This window comes from Chinchilla lanigera, unplaced genomic scaffold (genome assembly GCF_000276665.1).
Source record: "Chinchilla lanigera isolate Chin_1 unplaced genomic scaffold, ChiLan1.0 scaffold00066, whole genome shotgun sequence".
NCBI classification, from domain to species: domain Eukaryota; kingdom Metazoa; phylum Chordata; class Mammalia; order Rodentia; family Chinchillidae; genus Chinchilla; species Chinchilla lanigera.
The window spans coordinates 7305103-7324591 of record NW_004955467.1 but is presented as its reverse complement, the minus strand read 5'-3'; the positions used below and the strand labels follow the sequence as shown (position 1 = coordinate 7324591).

At 44.0% G+C, this 19489-nt stretch overlaps 2 protein-coding genes across 2 annotated transcripts in view; one reads left to right on the top strand and one right to left on the bottom strand.

Annotated features, from left to right (window-relative positions):
- Positions 1 to 1325: 1325 nt before the first annotated feature.
- Positions 1326 to 15657, bottom strand: Gsg1l2 (GSG1-like 2). Its single transcript, XM_013522037.1, is given in 7 exon segments — positions 1326 to 1515; positions 5112 to 5237; positions 5932 to 6076; positions 7900 to 7914; positions 15392 to 15476; positions 15509 to 15612; positions 15615 to 15657. Coding segments are annotated over 7 exon segments (708 nt in total).
- A 125-nt stretch (positions 15658 to 15782) lies between these two features.
- Positions 15783 to 19489, top strand: part of Glp2r (glucagon-like peptide 2 receptor) — a 69263-nt gene continuing 65556 nt past the window's right edge. The window contains exon 1 of the mRNA XM_013522035.1: positions 15783 to 15890. Within this exon, the coding sequence (XP_013377489.1) occupies positions 15783 to 15890 (108 nt within the window). The remainder of the gene's footprint in view (positions 15891 to 19489) is intronic.

Here is a 19489-nt window from a genome sequence, read left to right as displayed (position 1 = left end):
GTCAGATTTGACCTGAGACTGTGACAGTCAGGGAGAATCTACCCACGGAGGGTGAAGAGCGCATACAACCTGCACGTGGCAAAGGGAAGAGGCTGTTGGGTACAAACCCTTCTGGATGAGCACATGGCCAAGGGAACGCTGAAGCTATTGCAGCAAAAATCCACTTTATATCTCTTTAAATATACTCGGTACCGCAGAGCACACAGTTCCATGGGACCACCATTGATAGACAGGTGCTCAACTTGAAATCCAAACATGAAAGAGTGAACTGGATTTTTTCCTGTTTGCTTTTTTATGGTTCAGCACAAACAGACTGAGTGTTTTATTGGAAACAATCACCTTTTTTTTAGAAGTGACATGTTTACTAAACGTATAAATACTGCTTTAAAAACTTAATCTGAGCTGGGACATATTTAAGGTTGTTAGAATTTGACAGCCAATTTCTCCACCACTTCCCCTTGCAAAAAAGCCTTCAAATTAATGTGTCTGACAACCTGTGGTCCCAATCACACATGAGCTTAAAATACAAGAAATGATACAATATTCTAACTGAACATACTAGGAAATCCACTGCTTGGATAAGACTTGCATGCTTGGCAATGTTTATTTTTAGAGGCAAAAGTGCCTAGCAATTAAGCAGGAAGACTCAAGCATTTGTTCCATTTAATGGTGATAAGCTGTCATTCCATCTGACTATGTTTTTAGCTTTTCTATCCTTTGACTACCCTTCCAAACTGATTCCATTGTAGGTAGAAACTATGAAATGCCAGAGAAAAGTATTTTTAAATAACAAAACATTTGACAACCTCTGTTTTCTTGATGCAAATGAAAAAGAAAGCAGAAGATTATCACACATGCCTTATTTTTTGTGTTGACTAGGAGGAAATTTCTGGGCTTTTCTGTCAGTAAATCTTGGTGGGCAAGACAACTAGTGTCCATTATAAAGACTTCCTGTTGCCTCTCTTCATCTCTTCTTCTCCCTAATAGTTGGCACATTCCCTCTTCCATTAGTACCTTTCTTAACTGTCAGAAAGCTTAAGAAGCTCATTTATACTAGAGCGTCAGTTTTGATATCTGTAAGAGTGATCTCAGTTAAAGATACAGGTTTACAGGAATGAGAGGCTAATGCCAAAGGTGTGTAGTGAAGGCTGGGGTGCGGAGAGGAAAGTTTACTCGGAACACAATCTTCAAAGCCCACCCCAGAAGTGTTCCTTGTGGATACAAGTGTGGAGCTTAGCGGCACGGGCAGGCATGGCAGCCACAGTCTGCTGGTTAGCACAGGGACACCTTGCCTGGGACACTTGGCTGCTGGTGTCCAGAAACCTTCACAACAGCATGTCCAGTAGGACTGGGAGCGACTCCCAGGACCCAAACCCTCTGCGAAGCCTCAGGTTCTCCGAGATTATGTGGAGGCTGCCGGGGCTCTTTTGTGCCTTCTGCTTCTGTCTGCATTCCAGGCGGCTCATGACCGTGACGGACACAGCCGTGCAGAGGGAGAAAGAAGCCCAGGCGAGGCTGCCAACAAAAGGGGCAGTGAGGGAGGGGCCCGGGCTCTGCTGCTGGGGTTTCCTGTGGGGGTCAGCGGGCATGGGGAGAGAGAGGGGTGGTGGGGTGGGAGGGGGTGGTCGACCATTTCCCAGTTCTACTCAGTTTTAATCTTCAGGTTTTAGATGAAGTTCAATCACAAATCTCAGGGCCCAATCAATATATTTTACAGATCAGTGGATGGGAGGATGGAATCTGCTGTCATTGTGTTGGGTTTGCACCAAGGCCCCTCCCCTTATTGTCTCCACGACCCTGAGCTGTTCTTTTACCTGTTTGTACCAGATTCCTCATCTGCAAAATTGGAGTAACATCAACTCTCACAGGGTTCAGTTGAGGAGTTCAATGAGCCGGTGTGCGGGGAGCATTTAGGATGGTGTTGGCTACATGTGAATGTTGCTTATCACTAGCTCTATGCCAGCACACTGGTGTTAAACAGCGCTGTTCCTATATCCCCATCTAGCTGGAAGCCCATTGCTTTCTGAGATGATGGTCCATTCCTTCCCAGCTACATGGACCCTGGCACGGAGCTGATATGGTAATTAGCATCAGCTTGATACCAAAGAGTGTTGAAATGTTTGATTATCATGACATAGAGGGAAGGGCTGTGTGGTGGACAAGAAGCCAATTTAGAGAAGACAACCCATGTGTAGAACTAAACAGAGACACTTCTGGGTGGATAATAACATTAATTAAGCCAGGCGTGGTGGTGCACCCTTGTAATCCAGCACTCAGGAAGCTGAGGCAGGAGGATTGCTGGGAGTTTGAGGCTGGCCTGGGTTATATAGTGAGTTTAAGCCCAGCCTGAGCTATATAGTATGACCCTGTCTCAAAAAAAAGTAATATTATTGTATATAGATGCTGTGGTAAACCCTGGATTATCTAAAGTAACATCAAAAGTCATTTGTTGTCAGGGGCACTATCATGACCCTCATTTTATAGATGATAAAAGAAAGAAAAATTAGCCAACTTGTCCATAATCACCATTTAGAATGTGGGACTTCTGGATTTGGTTCCAGAGTTTGTGATCGGAGACAGCTGGTTCCCTCTCTGGGCTCTGCTGTGTCCTGGTACTATGGGCTTGGATAACCAGGGACAGCCCTTGGGGATGTGGGTGGGGCCTCGGTTTGTTCAGCTTTCATTATTCTGATTTGAACGGGGATAGGAGTAGGAAAATAGTTGAAGGTAAACCCTGAAAGTGGGAAAATATCATTTGGAGGAGAAGTTCCAACTAATCGGAGGAGATTCTGAATTGTGTGCTATTAGATAAAATTTAGGAAAAGAGAAAGAGAATTTCACTAGGTGTCTTATGATCCCACCAAGCAGATTTGCTGCTGCAACCCCCAAGATGTGCTAAAATGCTTCGTAGCACCCAACAACGTGAGGGAGAAGGACTTCTAGATTAAAGGGAAGATTGATGTCAAGGGCCAATCCTGCCCTCTGCGTCCCGCAGCAAGGAGAACCTTGGCCCACTAGTGTGAACACACAGGGGCCAAGAAAGTTGGAGAGGAGATGCGAGAGGCTACAAGGCAGCTGGGAGTGGGATGACTAATTCATGGGAGGAGATGGTACACTTAAGACGCCTACAGAACAGGCCTCCACAAGATAAGAGGAAGTCTTCCGGAATAGCCCTACTGAATCCTTGAGAAGCGCAGCACCTTAAAGCACAAAACAAACAAAACAAAACAAAACAAAACAAAACAGGGTATTGGCTAAATGTGCATATAGATGGTTGGCCCCTCAGTGTCCTCCAGTGACAAACACTATGCCCTTCCCTCTCTTCCCCCTAAGATTGCAAAGGTTTATTTGCTGGAGACGGTGTGCAGGAGCAAACCCTCCAAATTCAGAGACAAAAACCCAGTGGAAGGAAGGGGAAAAGTTTGGTCTGAAAGCAGAAAGTTCGTCAAAATTTCATTTGGAACGGGAAGCTTCCCTGCCCCTACCTTATGGTTAACCTGAGAAATCACCAGCCTGGCATACAAGCTCCTCCAACTTCCTGCAAATCTGGGAGACACTGAATCGTTGTAGAGAGAGAACTCTCACAAACTGACTTGTGTGTGTTTTAGGGGGCGGAATTCCCAAATAAAACAGCTGGCTCTATACCTAATCACATTCAAAAAGAGCCTATCAGTAGGTAAATCCCAACTTCACTCAAGAATTTCCAGTTATCTTTAAATATGACTTGACAATCAAAGGCACCAACATCTGGAGGACTGGCCCAACCACATACAGAAAAGAAAAAAAATTTGCTGGACATAGTGGTGCATGACTGTAATCCCAGTACTTGGGAAGTTGAGGCAGGAAGATTGCCACGAGTTTGAGTTCAGCCTGGGCTACATAGCAAGATCCTATCTCAAAAAACCACACACACACACACAAAAAAAAAAAAAGAAAGAAAGAAAGAAAGAAAGAAAGGAAGAAGAATTTTAAAGGCAAAAGATAACAGGAGAAATGAAAACAACAACAACAAAAATATCTTTAGTTAATATCCTCAGAAACATATAAAGATGCTTTATGCACAAAACAAGATCAGGAACACTGTAAACAAAAAACAACCAAAACACAAGGAGAAGCTTTTAGGATTTAAACTAAGAGCCTAAATAATTCAACTGAAAGGTTAGAAGACAAGCAGAGGAAATTTTTTTAGAAAGTTTAACAAAGGGGAAAGAGATACAAAATATAAGGAAAGCAATAAGATATTTCAATAATTGACCAAAGAGACCCAATGTCTAACTAACAAGAATTCTTTACAAGGAGAACAGAACACTGAGGAGAGGAAATAATAAAAAAAAAACCAGAAGAAAAATATCCAGAATTCTAGGACATGAGTATTCAGAAGGGCCCACCAAGCATAGGAAAGAAGAATGAATATAAAGGGAAGATAATCCCCACCGGGGAACATCGTCCTTACATTTCAGAAGGAAAGAACAAACAACCTACAGAGACACATGAATCAGAATGATATTGGACACATGAATCAGAATGATATTGGACTTTTGACAGTAACAATAAATGCTGGAGGAAAACAGAGCAGTATCTTTAATGTGTGTGTGAGTGGGGGGGGGGGCGGGAATTGGGGTTTTTGCACTGAGATTCAACCCTAGCTCTTTTATGATGTTTTAGTTTGAGACAGGATCTTACTAAATTGCTAAGTTGCTCAGACTAGGCTTGAACTTGCAAACCTCCTGCCTCAGTCTTCTACAGTGCTGGGAATAAACTAATTGTTCTCTCATTGAATCCTTTCTTAGAGGTCTGCTGGAGGATGTGCTCCCACAAAATGTGGCAACAACTTAAGTAGGCTAATGCAATGGGACAATGATGTCTCCATGTCTTGAGGACTTTAATATGTGCTCAACATTTTATAAATACAACCTCTTTAAATCCCTATAAAAACATTTGGGGAAGGTATTTACAGATGAGGCAACCAAGCTGCAGAAAGTAACAGAACTTACCCAGCGTCACAAGATTAGCAGGTGTCAGCATAATGACCAATGTCAATTGTCCTACAAAGCCCTGTGTGCATCTCTGCTGGTCCACCAGGGTTTGAGCACCGTGACAAAGCAACTTACCAGTATGACCAGCCGTAGTCCCATGTCTGAGGCTTCCAATCTTCTGTCCCAAGGTTCACAGTGATTTGAAAAATAGTTGTGTACATTATGTGAGCCACTATGCCTAGGAGCCCTGCACAAGGACAGCTTTGTGAGCCACAGTTAAGCACGAGCAGCACAGTGGAAGAGTTTCTCTACCTTACGTGAGTGGATATTAGTTCTCCAGCTTCCATGAAGTCCTTATAATGTATCTGTACCTACACATCTTTAACCATTTCACCTGGCACCTTGTTCCTGCAGTTAAAACTAAGCAGGCAGCTAGAAAGAGGACTAATTACAATTTGGGAGGATTGTGTGTGTGTGTGTGTGTGTGTGTGTGTGTGTGTGTGTGTGTAGGGGGCGGGGTACTGCATTCGGATAGGTAATTTGGAGAAGTTGAGTAACTATTCCAGGACCACACAGCCATTAACTAGCAGAGATTGGAGCATGGCTGTCTTCCTCCAAGATTCATGCTGAAACCATTGCACTAAATGAGGAGACTTCGGTTCCCATAGGCAGCACACCTGCACCCTGGTTAGGATAAAGACATACTGGTGCATTTTACTCTCCCTCTATACCTATCCACTCTCTTTTCATCAGTCACCTAAGGTAACATTGCTTCCATCCCATGGCATTAATTCTGTGACTTTCTGGGGGATGCTGTCTGGACAAACTGGCCGTTGACAGAGGGAAGCCAGCCTAGTCTTCATCAGTGGGTGCAGCAGCCTGAGGCACTGTGCTCCCTGGGGGGCAGGCAGTGGGGAATCCACATGCTGTAATGATACTGCTGGGAAGTACCTGCACCATAAGGATGGCTACCGAGGCATCCACCTTGAGCCAGTTGAAACCAGAGCTGTGACAACTCACTCGAGAGCCCAGGAGGATGGCACTTGTCAGCATCGGAAAAATATCCAGGACTTCAGCCCCAATGGAGAGCCACAGCACACCTGCCAAAGGAAAGAAAGGTTGGGCCTTTTGAATTCAGAAGTACTTGAAGACTTAATCCTTTGATTCAGATTATTTCTGTGTTTGTTCATTTGTGGTTACTGTAACAAAGTACCACAACTGGGCAGTTTGTAAAGAAAAATTGTTGATTTAACTCACAATTTTGGATGCTGAAAGTCCAAACAGCATACCCCTGGTTCTGGTGAAGTCACCCTTGGATGCACTGCATCATGGTGGGTGACATCATGATCCCTCATACATGAGAAGAAGGGACAAGAAACTGGGGGGAGATGGGGAGGGGCTGGGCTTGCTCCTTTATAAGAACTCTCACAAGAACTGACTCTGAGTCACATGAGAACTACACTAATCTCTTCTAAGTGCAGGACCCCAACGGCCTTACACAGCCTGGTATTCAGAACCTTTTAAAGGTTTTTATTACCTTAGTGTCACTGCACAGGAGACAAAACTTCCAACACATGAACTCTTGACAGACATGCTCAGACCATATCAAACCATAGTGACTTGTATAGCAAATTGTGAAAAGCAAATGCCTTGTATAGCACATCATAGATGCCTCTGTTACATCTTGGAAGGTTGGTAAATAAAAGGGGCTCCCAAGGCCTGAAGGAGATGTTTGTACAGGTTGCCCATAGTTAGAATGAAAAAATTAAGCAAAATTCTAAAGTGAGGACAATGAGAGACCCTAGGGATCTCCACTGTCCAGCTCAAAAGGATATATGTTGTTTTGATTCTGTCAGAAAACATTGTCTCTGACCTTTTAAGAAGATATGCAAACTTAAAGATGAGGGCAGAAGAGCCTAAGAGTTGAAGAGCCCCGTTTAGAAGCACCGGGACCCTAGTTATCTCCATGCAGGCTGCTTGTTCATTCTCTGCCTACGGTTTTCAGGAACTACATTGAGTGGGGTGGGTAAAGGGGATGGGAAGGGAAACTTATATTTATAAAATCCATATGATGAGTCAAGTTAGGAGAGGGGATATAGCAATGAATGAAATAAATATGATCTATTTTATGCTTTTTGCAAAACCTCCATTGCAGCTAGGAAAATAGGCACTAAAAAGATAATTACAACTGTAACGAGAAAGTCAAAGCAGATAAAGTGCTATAAGCAGTGGTGTCCTAGATCTGGTCTGTGATGATTTATATCTACATGTCTCCCCTGACAGTCTCTTGCACTCTTAAGCAGAGCGTTTGAGAGGTGATTGACTCACGGAGGCACTATAGCTAAACGTGATGTTAGGAGGCGGGGCCTGGCTGGGAAGGGGCAGGTCATTAGGATGTGACCCAGCAGGGTACATCTCCCTCCTTGGCTCCTCCTTTCACCCTCTGCTTCCCAGATCCTATGATGCAGGCATCTTTCCTAGCCCAGGTCCTCCCACCATGACCTTCTGCCTTGGAGCTGACCAACTAAGGACTAAAATCATAGAACAAAATAAACCTCTCCTCCTTTAAGTTATGGGTATCAGGTATTGTCTCAGTTATGTGAAAGTGACCAAGACACGGTCTGTTCCTGTCTCTGCCTCCACCTCGTATGGATAGTTTAAATTTGGCCACAGTGGAACTATGGACAGCATAGCAAGTGGGAGATGCTACCAATTAGGGTTCCCCTCCCCCATGCAAAGTGAGTTTTAACATTTGCCCGAACATCAGGGGTACCGGGGGCATGAAGAGAACCTGTGGTTCTGGCTTTTGGACTTGACTTCATGGGAAGATACAAATCACTGTCTCTTCTTTCCCCCAACAGATAATAAAATAAAATAATAAAAAAATGAGAGTAAGGGATTTACCTTGTTCCTCACTGGAAACTCCTACATTGTTCATCTAAAAGGTATAGATAATGCAGCTGTAAGTAGAGTTAAATTTGACACTAAGGGAGAAAATGGTGTTTCCAGCTCCTTAACTGCATCAAAGTTCATTTTGAATAAGGGAAGGGGATTGCGGAAGATGCCATCTGTGCTCACAGACATGTGGTTTCTCCTCTGTGGAGCACAATACATCTGTCTTAAGCTCCTTGTTATGGTTTGGATGAAAATGTCCCCTCAAAGTCCCATGTGCTCAGAGGTGAGGTTTTGGAAGGTGATTTGATCACGAGGGAGCTAACCCCATCAGTGGGGTAGCCCATGATGAGTTTATAGCTGAATGCACTGTGAAAAGTGGGGCTTGGTTAGAGGGATTAGGTCATTGTGGGTGCAGCCCACAAGGGCACACTCTTGTCCTTAGCTACTTTCTCTCTTCCTGGCTCTTTCTACCCTTTTCTGCTTTCTGACTGCCTTGGGGTGAGCAGCATTTTCTGCTATGCCCTTCCACCACGATGCTTTTGCCTTGCCACATGCTTAAAAGCAATGGAGCCAACCAACCATGACCTCAACTCTCTGAAGCTGCCAGCCAAAATTAATCTTTTCTCTTTCAAGTCATTTATGTCAAGTATTTTGTTACAGTGACAAAAAGCTGACTAAGACAGTCAGGCGTGGCCATATGACCATTAGCCAATGAATTGGGAAGAAAAACTAAGTGGGTTAATGCTGGTCAGAAGCTTTAAGAGCCAGTGCATTGTTTGCCTGGTTCTTGTTCCCTTGCCTCTATAACTACAGAAGCACAAGTGAAAATGATGTTTCTATCAGCCTGGGTTCCTGAACAGCTACAGTGAGGACACTGCTTGATAAAATGAGAAGTAAATATAAAATGAGTTGGAAATAAATGTGTTGACTTAAATGACTGGGATTTGGGGGAGGTTGTTATTGAAGCATATCCTAGCCCACCCAGACTGATACTGAGAGCCTTAGGCCAAGGGTTCTTAGCTCATGAGACATATTCACTATGATATGAATCTCAAATAAGTTGTTTCTGCTTAAAGACAGTTAAAGAGAAAGTGTCAAAATTTGTCATTTTTTGTGAACTAGAGCAGTCACAGAAATATTTCTGTTTACTAAGATCCTTAGTTTATAAGTGGCCTGGTGTCTTACATTCCATCATAATTTCTTGACTGTGAAAGAAAAGGAGTTGAGGTCTGTGTGTGTGTGTGTGTGTGTGTGTGTGTGTGTGTGTTTGTGTGTGTGTATGTATCACATACGAGGTATGAGCAGGACCTATTTTTGTGTGTTTAGTCATTGATAAAGGCAAGTACGAGTATTTCTGTTTTACAAACTTGAAAACCAGGAATTGAAAATGGAGTTTTCCTACCTGAGGCTCAGTACATTTCTCTATATCACCACCCACAATCCCTCTACCTACTGTGTGAAGGGGTGTATTGGTCTATTTTCTGTTGCTATAATGAAATACACAAGGGTGTGTATTTTCTAAAGAAAAAAAGGCTTGTTTAGCTCACAATTCAAGAGTGTGGTGTTGGTTTCTGCTCAGACTTGGTGAGGGTATTCTAGCTATTTGAACAACATGGTGGATAGTATTTTGGTGGGAGTGCATACAAGAGGGAAAGGGTAGCCACATGGCCAGATGGGAAGCATGAAGGATTCAAGAGCCAGATTTGCTCTTTTTATAAGAACTTGCTTTCTTGTGGATTAACTAAGGTCCTATAAGACTACATTAATCCATTCTGAGGGCAGTACCGCAATGACCTAATCATTCTTCACTAGGCTCCACCTCTAAAAGGTTCAACTTTCCTCATACCACCACACTGGAGATCGAGCTTCCAGCACACAAAGCATTGGGGGACACACTCAGGCCATATCCAAATTACAGCCAGGAGTAAGGGTCTCTTGTCTCCAGAAAAGAGGTACCTTTTCCAACAGAATAATGAAGCCAGGATCAGAGCCAGGGGCAGGGAACAGGGAGAGAGTGGTAGCCAGCCAGGCAGATTAAGAAAATTCCCAATAGCTTAGAAGGGTCAGATTAGCTTGGGCCCAAAGAGTCAGACCAAAGTGACCCTTGATTAACATGAATCCTCAGAAATGAGTAAAGCTAGCAGGATTAAAAGGAAAAATCTTTATAAATCCTACAAAGCCAGAGAGGCGGGTGTTACATAGCTTGGCAGTGCTTTGGCAGTCAAGTGGCACAAGAGGCCAGCCCTGAGATGTGGTGTCCAAGGCCTTGGCACTTTGCTCTGTCAGCCCTGTCTGCTCAGCCACGCCCTGCTAACACACGCACTCCCCTGGGCTGCTCATGACCTTCTCTCTTTGAAGTTTTTGAGCTTAGCAGAACAGTACAGAATCTAAAATCACATTTTATAGATAAATGGACTTGGCTAAGAAAAGGAACAACTAAGCATTACCCTAACCAGGACTTTTCATTTCAAATCTTTATTTCAGAATGTGGGAGGAGAGGCAGGGGATTCTCTTTTTAAGGAATTTTAGGCTTCAGGAAGAAAGGGAACTGTTGGAGGTGCCAGAAATAGCATTTCAGGTAAGGGGTTCCTGGGAGACTCCACAGTTGGGGAGAAGAAGGTAATTCTGAAGGAACATACCAATGAGTCTCTTGGGTAGCGGAGCAGAGGGTGCTGGGGTGCCCAGAAATCTCCCTCCTGGACTTGTTTATGGCCAGGATTGCCTTTCACAAACTGGAGTCTTTACTGCCAACAAAACTGAGTTCACTTTGCGGCCCCCCAACCCTCTCCGTGGCACTGTTTGGGCTCCTTCAATTTATCTCCAGCCTAACCCTTTTCTTCCTTGTGCCCCAAACCTTTGTGATAAATTAGACTAAACAGGAGATGTTTAGGGGGCGTATTCTCCAGGGAGGCTCCCAGTTTTGCAGAGTCTGGTGCAAAAATACATTCTTGGGCTCACACAATGTTCTAAAGAGATTTTAAAATTGGGAAATTTTACCCCAAAATCGAAACATCTTATTTCCTTTGAAAAATCAGAAGATCTGACTACAGTGGGCTCACAAGTGCAAATGACTGCAAAGCTGAACCGAACAAGAGGTCACGCCCTTAGCCAGGTGTGAAGTTTCAAGGTCACTGTCTATCCCTGCTGGTTCACCTACTGTGACTTGTACTTCTTAAAGGCATTTGAGTTTGTAATATTTTCCCTTTTTTGCGGTGCTGAAGTTCAAGCTCAGGGCCTCATGCATACTAGGCAATTGCTCTATCACTGAGCTATACTGCCAGTCCTGTAATTTCTGAAATATAGCTCTCCATTTGTTCTCTAGTATGGTTGGTATTAACGTATTGTCTATAAGGTAAAAATTTAAACTTTTTGTGTTAGGCACATTCTGCAACACAAGGAAGTGATAATGTTTCTCTTTTGAGGGGAGATGTTCTGGGCAGGATGTCTTTCTTCCTTCTTAATAAAGTGAAGACAATATTTAGAAACTTTGATGACCTTGTATGAAAAACTATGTAAAATGTAAGCAGACGGTTTTTAGATTGATGGGTACAAAATTATTCATTGACATTTACTGGAATTTCTGCCCTCCAATAAATTTGGTGCACTGTAGGATAACGGGGCAGAGTTCAGCTACCTGAGTTCTGCATCTAGCTCCACTGGTACCTCGCTGTGGGGTCTTCAATGAGCCCTTGCACTTTGGAACTCAGTTTTCCCACCTGTAAAGTAAGTGCTGCTCTAGGCTAGCTTTTTCCAAAGTCTACTCCACTGAACACCAATCTCACAGAAATTAATTAACGTTTAATATATAATTTATTACATAAGTCCTTATTATATAAATATATAAATGTCTTACATGGTCAGTAATTTTGAGGACATACTGGGATATATCATATGAAACAAGTTTCTTTATCGTGGGACTACTCAGAACTTTTGATATGCTAATGGGCATTGTGAATTTCCAAGAAGAAAATGTAACAATGCAATATTGTCCAAATTTGTCTCTTGAAACTATTCTTTTTATTTTTGACAAAGAGCATTTCAGAAGATATCTCTATAGAAAAAAATTTAGAAACATGCAGAGACTTGTTAAGAGCTCCTTCTGTCCTGACATGAAGAATATAGTCAGGCATAAATCAAAAAGGGGTCAAAGAAAACAGACTTTATTTCTACTTGTGTTGTGCACAAAGCAATAAGAACACCAGCCCTCCTGGGAATTCAGTGTGGATTCCTGATCATATAGGAAAAGCCAGGCAATGTTGTGATTCAGGCAAGAGTGTGTGTGTGTGTGTGTGTGTGTGTGTGTAAGACAGACAGAAAAGAAGAGAGAGAGAGAGAGAGACTGTGTTGGCAGGGCACCAAGGGAACTTCCTCTAGAGCAGTGATGGTAATCCTATGGCATGCATGTTATTTGTTTTTAAGACAAAAGATATTAATTTATGGGTTGTTTTTTCCTAAATTAAAACCTCAGCATTCAGGTTTAATTGCAGTGCTGGCACTTTGCGATAAATAAGTGGGTTTGGGGTTGCACTTGGGCACTCACCTCTAAAAGGTTCGCCATCACTGCTCTAGAGGGCTGAGCCTGAGAGAACTTCACACAGTCTCTTAACTGTCTTTTTAGCCCTTGTTTTTGACTGGAATACCCCCCTCCTCCTCTGTCTCCTTCTTTTCTCTCTCTGTCTCTCTCCCCGCCACACACACACGCATACAACTGTGTAACAATTTGTTATCACAAGTCTTGGGGGCAGTTTACACCCTCCTTTCTCCCAGTGTTTCTGTGGCAACAGGAGACACACATTATGGGACATGCAGGTGGCCAGTTGACAGATGCTTCTGGTCCTCTCCAAATTTCCAGTTTCCTCCTTCGCTCAAGTCCAGCCAGTGCAGTAACTCTGTCAAATTTTCCAACTGTCCTCAAGTTCAGCTTGAGGTCTCTCCTCTCTTGGCATTACAAATAGTAATCTCAACATCAGTTTTTGCCAATTAGACTTTATCTTTCTAGGTAATGTTTCCTGTTCAGGTCCTCCCACAGGGGCGACAGTGACCTTATGTTTCATGGGAAGAGAAAACGCCTCAGGTGACACAGAAACACTTACCCGTGCTTCTACGAATCATGTTCTTCTGTGGCCAGACTTCCTCCTTTCCCCATCGCGTGTTCTGGTGCATAGACCTCTGGTGCAGATACCTATGCAGATACCTACGTTGCCACCTCGGATCTGGACTCTCTCAGTTCTGCCCACCCCTGACAGTCTCACCTCTGGTCTCCATCTATTACAGTCGCAGTGTTAAGGCCCTGACGCAGTGGTCACCTCCTCTAGGAAGACTTCCCCATGCCCAGAGGAGGAAGTAACCTCTGCCTCCTTCCCATTTCCATATCATAGCTGAGCCTTCCCAGCAACCATTCATATGCTCTCCCTTATTTTATTTGTATCTTCCCTCTCTCCTGCTGAATCATCATCTGTCAGCAGAGTGACTTAATCACCTTTGTATTCCTCTACACACCTAGCACCGTGCCTCACATGGAGAGTTGTGAGTGCATTTGCTGCATGCTGTGCCAGATCCCCCCTTTCAGGGAGCTTTGCTTTGCCCTGGGAAGTGGCTCCCTCGTGTTTGTGTGTGTCATCACCGCCAGCAGACCATATTAGAAATACTGATACCTCCATGTAGAATAGAATAGTGCAGAATAAAAATACCAATGTTATGAGGATGGTAAAAGAAAAGGCAATTGCTAAGTCACAAGGCAACTCCCCCCCAGGGGGGATTTAAGCTGTTTTATTAAGGAGCTAATAAAAACCCCTCCCTCTTCACCTGTTCCCCCCCAGTTCCCTTCAACAAAAGCCAACCCAGCCTTCATCCACCTTAGCAGAACCAGACGTTCAACTCTTACGAACAACCCACCCTGCTTGGGCTGTTCTGGCCCAAGGACACACCCTTCCGGAAAATGTTCTGGCCCACAGACACTCTCCCTGACAGTCAGCTTAAAAACCCCATGCTTTGCTCAGCTCAGGGCTGTCCTAGTCTGCTAGGCAGCCTACCATGTAGCTCTCCCTCCCCCCAATAAAGACTCCTTTCTTGTCCAAAGGTCTGATCTGGTTCTGTGTGGGTCTCAGCCCAATCATACCAGCAGTAACAAACCTCAGGAAAAGCCAAAGCACCACACTTAGCAGAAAGACCATGTGCACTGAACTGTTGGGATGGTAGGGTAAGCCAGGCAAGGCCCTTGGTGGCCACACCTGGGGTGGTGTTGTCAATTAGTAAGGGGCATTATAGAGTATTTATTCTTGCTGCTTTTTTTCTTAGGACTTAAAAAAGCAAATGCTATGAGGATGGGGAAAGAAGAAGCAATTAGAAACTTTAGGAAAAATAAAAAGCTATACAGGAAATGTAATAAGCTCTAAGTCAGGAAAGAAGTGGGAATAGGGGGGTGCTTCTTTCCCTTTTCACTTTTGAGGGTTTCGCTTTTTAAGCAAGAGGGTCATATCATGTCCCTGAGCAGGGCTTACAAGCAGCTTACCAAACATTGAGAGGCCCAGTTCTTCCTTCTTTAGTTCTTTGTGAGCTTAAAAACACTTTTCCAGCTGGGTGTGGTGGCACATGCCTGCAATCCTAGCACTGGGAAGGCTGAGGCAGGAGGATGGCAAGTTTAAGGCCAGCCTGAACTACATTGAGACCCTGTCTCAAAACAAAACAAAACAAAAGCCACTCTTCTTAATGATGTGCTCCAAATACTAACCCTTCCCTCCCTGTTCTCTCTGGTCTTCCTTTACCTTTTGCTCTACCACCAGTTACACTCAAACCAACAGAGGTTCAAAAGATGTCTGGGAATTGGGCTGAAGAAGATAGTGGAAAGGGAATGAGCTAAGTGGAATGAGCTCAAGTAGAATCTCTCTGAGCCTGTTTTCTTGTTGATGAGCTGATGAAATAGCAGCTACTTTGCGCAGTTATTTCAAGGATTCTCTGGGGTACATACGTAACTGGTTAAAGTTCGTGCTTGTAGATGTGGTGGGTGCTCTGATGACAGTAAAATTCTATCTTTAAAAAAGAGAATCTTTTATTTTGAGACCCCTTTAAGTAGACTTTTTTTTTTTTTTTGGTACCAGGAATCAAACTCAGGACCTTGCACATACCAGGCAAGCGCTTGTGCCACTGAGCCATATCCTCAGCCCCAGAGACCCCTTTCAAAGTGAATGAGAAATGCCAGGGATGTAGCTTAGAGTTGGATGGGAGTTGCCTTTGATCCTCTAGGGACTGGATGACAATGACAGTTGGGAAAAGCTAATATTTAAATAAACACAAGGTGTCAGGGAGTCTTGCACGTAATTCACAGGAGCCTCGTCCTTTAACCTGTACAGAATCAGCAGGAGCTAAGCACTGAAACAAGAAGACTGAGGCTTGAGAGTGAAGGGACTGGCTGAGGATGCACAGTCTGTGGTAGAGCTGGGATTCGAGCCCGGGAGCTCCAGAGCCCCTGCTTGGGGTCACCAGACTGCACCCGTCATCCCCGCACCTGTGGGTGAGCTCACCCGTGCCGTTGAAGCTCTCCTCGCAGGACTGCCAGAGCCAGGCATTGAACCTTCGCTGGATGTACTTGTTATCCCCGGGCTCCCAAATGTACTGGCCCAGCTCAGGTGAGTGCAGTTCCGCCCTCCCCGCGCATTCTGGCACAGAGGCTTGGGTGTGCGTTGGGTGCCTTCGCACCAGTGGCTACTGCTCACGGCGGCAAGCGAGAAGACGAGGGCCAGCTGGTAGGGAGGAGGGTCAGTGCTTGCTGGCGCCTGGCCCTGTCCATGGTTGAAGGAGGTACACAGCAGGGTCAGCTGTGGGCCTGCCGTCCCCGCCTTGTCCAGGTCCCGCTCCTCATCCCCGCCAGCTGGCATCCTGACTTAGCCTCCTCACATCCCCCTGTGAGTCTGAATGTCCTCCAGCGCGCCCTGGCCACGTGAGCACGGCAGCCCGAGGTGGGAAGAGGCGCAGAGACGGGGCCTGCTCCTGTCCACAGAGTTGGCTGTTCAGTCATCCCAGGTCGGAGGTGGCCGGGGATGTTGATTTATTTTTTAAATCTGTAGTAAAATACACATAGCATGGAGCTGACCATTTTAGCTATTTTTAAGTGTCCAGTGCGGGTCTAGCACTTAAGTGCGCTCATGCTGCTATGCAGTCGTTACCACCATCCGTCTCCAGAGCTCTTTTTTCTCTCAAAAAACTGATACTCTGTCCCTATGAGACAACAACCCCTCAACACCTGGCAGCCTCCACTTTCCTTTCTTTCTCGCCGATTTTAAGTACTACTGGGACTGTGTACAAGCGAAATCGTACAGCATTCGTCTTTCCTTGTCTGGCTTATTTCATGCAGCATAATGTCCTCCATTGTCATCCCAGAGTAGCACTTTGCATATGCTCTCCTGAAGGCAGAACTATCGCCCATGACGTTTTTTGTATCACATTCTGTTTATCCATTTATCTATGTATGGACACCTGAGTTGGTTCCACTGTCTGGCTATTGTGGAGGGCTTTGAGATCTTTTCCTCATGTGTGTGTGTGTGTGTGTGTGTGTGTGTGTGTGTGTGACTGTGGTTCACACACACCGGGCAATTACTCCAGCCCTGAGCTACCCCCTCATACCTTTTTATCTTTTTATTTTGAAACATGGGCTCACTAAGTTGCATGGGCTGGGTTCGAATTTGAAATGCTCCTGCTCTGACTGAAGGCTAGGGGCTGTTTGTGTGCCTGTCTAGGTGGGTTGGCTCCATCCCTGCCTTTGGCATTGAGCAGGGTCTTCAGTGTTGAATTCTAGAAACAAGGAGTCCTGAAGACTCCTTAGGGTCAGACCTACAGAAGGAGGGAACCACAGAAGACAGCTGCTTATTCCAGACTCTCTGAGAGATGCAGGCTTCCTCAGGATCTAAGTGCTCCACATGTGTGTGCGTGTGTGTGTGTGTGTGTGTGTGTGTGTGTGTGTGTGTGTGTGTGTGGGTGATATGGGCTCTGCTTAGGTGCAGAGTTCAGCACCATCTTGGGACCTCAAAAGCTGGCAGGCAGAGCCCTCTGCAGTGTCACTCATGCCCTCCCCACAGGGGCCACTGACAGGAGCAGTGATACTGGTGTAAAGAATTCTTTGGATATATGAGAGAGTTAGACATTATACTGTCTCTTGGAGGCCACCTCTGGGTGACATTAAGGAGCGATATGGACTATTTCAGAGGGTTCATTCTTACTGCCTTTTACTTAGTTCTCAGAACTTTTTTTTAAGCTAGAAGGATGAGAAAAGAAAAGGCAATTAGGAACTCCAGGAAAAGTAAAAAGCTATACAAGAAATTAATAAGCCTGAGGTCTGGAAAGAATGGAATGAGGGCAAGAGAAGATTCCGCATGGCATCTGAAGCACACAGATTCTTGATTTCCTATTAGACAGCTCCTGAAGACCCCCAGATGTAATTGAGGATCTATCTACCTGCCAGGTAGGAGAAAAGGGCAGTGACCTTTAGGCTAATCACACTTTGCCTGATGCATTTCCTGCTGGAGAAGGCTGAGGACTTATATTTCATGCTTTCAACAGCCTTACAGACCTGTGTGTTTGTGTCATGGTTGGCCACAGCCCCAGGGAAAGAAGTTTTACCACATTTTGTCACTAGATGGCATCCACCCATCTGAGAAGCGAGAAGTCATGTGTGGACCCAGCGCTTTTCCCTTCAGAAAACAAAAGTTTTTTTGAGAAAAAGTTCAGAAAGAGGAGATAGAATGGTCACCCAGATCAGGCATTTTCCTTAGCAGCTTGCAACTTGGAGAATCATCTTTGTTGTGCAGTTATGAAATTTTTTTGTTGTTGTTTTTTTGGTACTGAGAATCAAACTCAGGAACTTACACTTGCCAGGCAGGTGTTTGTGCCACTGAGCTACATCCATGGCCCTATAGAAAGGTTTTACAGCCATCTCTAGTGGACTGGAGCCCATCACTTCCTCCCTCTTTGTCACTTTATCCTGCTGTCTGTGGCATCAAGGTGATGATCATACTGATGTCAGAGGTCACATCATCATAAAAGCCTATTTTGAAGGACCAGGATATAGCTCAGTGGGGCAGTGCCTGCCTGGCAAGCACAAGGCCTTGAGTTTGATTCTTGGTTCCAAAAAAAGGGCCTATATTGGAGCTCTTTTTTCAGATTGAGCATTGCACTACAGAGGTTTAAAATCTTACTATCAGGTTAATAATTCTTAGTTATTGTGGGCTGATCAGGCCCACAACCTCCTGAACGAGTGGATGGCGAGGGCTTAAATAAATGAGAAAAATGAAATGATTTCAGGGTTCCAGGAGGGTCTAACTCTCTTACAATATTAAAATTCTCTGGGTTAAGACTTTGGGGATTATAATTTCAGATCAGGGATTGTGATTGCACCTCGCTTGTCCTTGTTGTCCAGAATTGCTTTTGCTAATCTGGGTCTCTTCTGGTTCCAGATGAATTTAAGGAATGTTTTCTCTAGATCTGTGAGGTGAGCTAATGGTATTTCAATGGGAATTGTATTGGAATCTGTACAACCATTTTGGGAGTATGGCCATTTTCACGATGTTAGTTCTTCCTATCCATGAGCAAGGAATATTTTTCCATTTATTGAAATCCTTTTCGATCTCTTTTTTCAGAGTACTGTAGTTTTCATTGAATAGATCTTTTACTTCTTTTGTTAGATTGATGGTAAATGGTCACAATTAGAGACCACACTCATAAGTGAAATAAGCCAGACCTCCATGTGTAAGCAATGTATTATCTCACTAGTGTAAAAACCTGAAAGAGTGAATAAAAATTAGGAGGTATGATAGACATTGTGAAACAAAAGGAAAATGCTCAAAAGTAAAGAGCAACTTGGGTGAAGGAAAAGAGAAAAGAAAGAAGGGGAAATTATGTATGCATGTATATACAGGATAGCTAACATAGATATACTACTGACTTCTATCACTTTACTGAAAGGAACAGTTCATGATTACTTATTTGATCAATCTTGCATGTCTCTATTTGTTTTCCTGAGAAACCACTTTGAAGATATCAATACATAATATAACAACCATTGTTAATTTCCTACCACTTTGTCTGTAATTCAGTATTGCTTGTATTGTAAATGGATGTCTGTTAATATGTTTTCCTTCTTTTATTTTTAAAATAAATTTAAAAAAAAAGACTTTGGGGATTAAGATGTTGACTTCCCTGGGCAGCCCCTATTTATTAGATTTTCAGATAAAGGGGGAGGATACTGAAGAAATGCAGGAATCTGGGCAGGACTTGGGAATCCCATTAAGGACTTCTCCAAGTAATACTTTATGTTAATTTAGGAGAACTACATTATCTCCAGGAAGGCATTCGTTGTAATAGTGAGATGCTTGCAACTACAGTCTCCTTTTAATTAACTGGAGTTGGAGCCTAAAGTCCTCAACTGTGGCCTTGTCTTGTCCTTTGAGGCCTCATGGCTTCACCCACCAGTACAGGCCTTATTAGGGACGTGACTCACAGGTAAACATGGAAAGCCAATTGGTTAATATAAGTCCTGCTCAGAGCTGCTACACAGTGGTCTCCAACATCTTTTTTTTTTTTTTTTTTTAATATCTGCATTAAGGGCAGCATAAAAATGACCATGACCA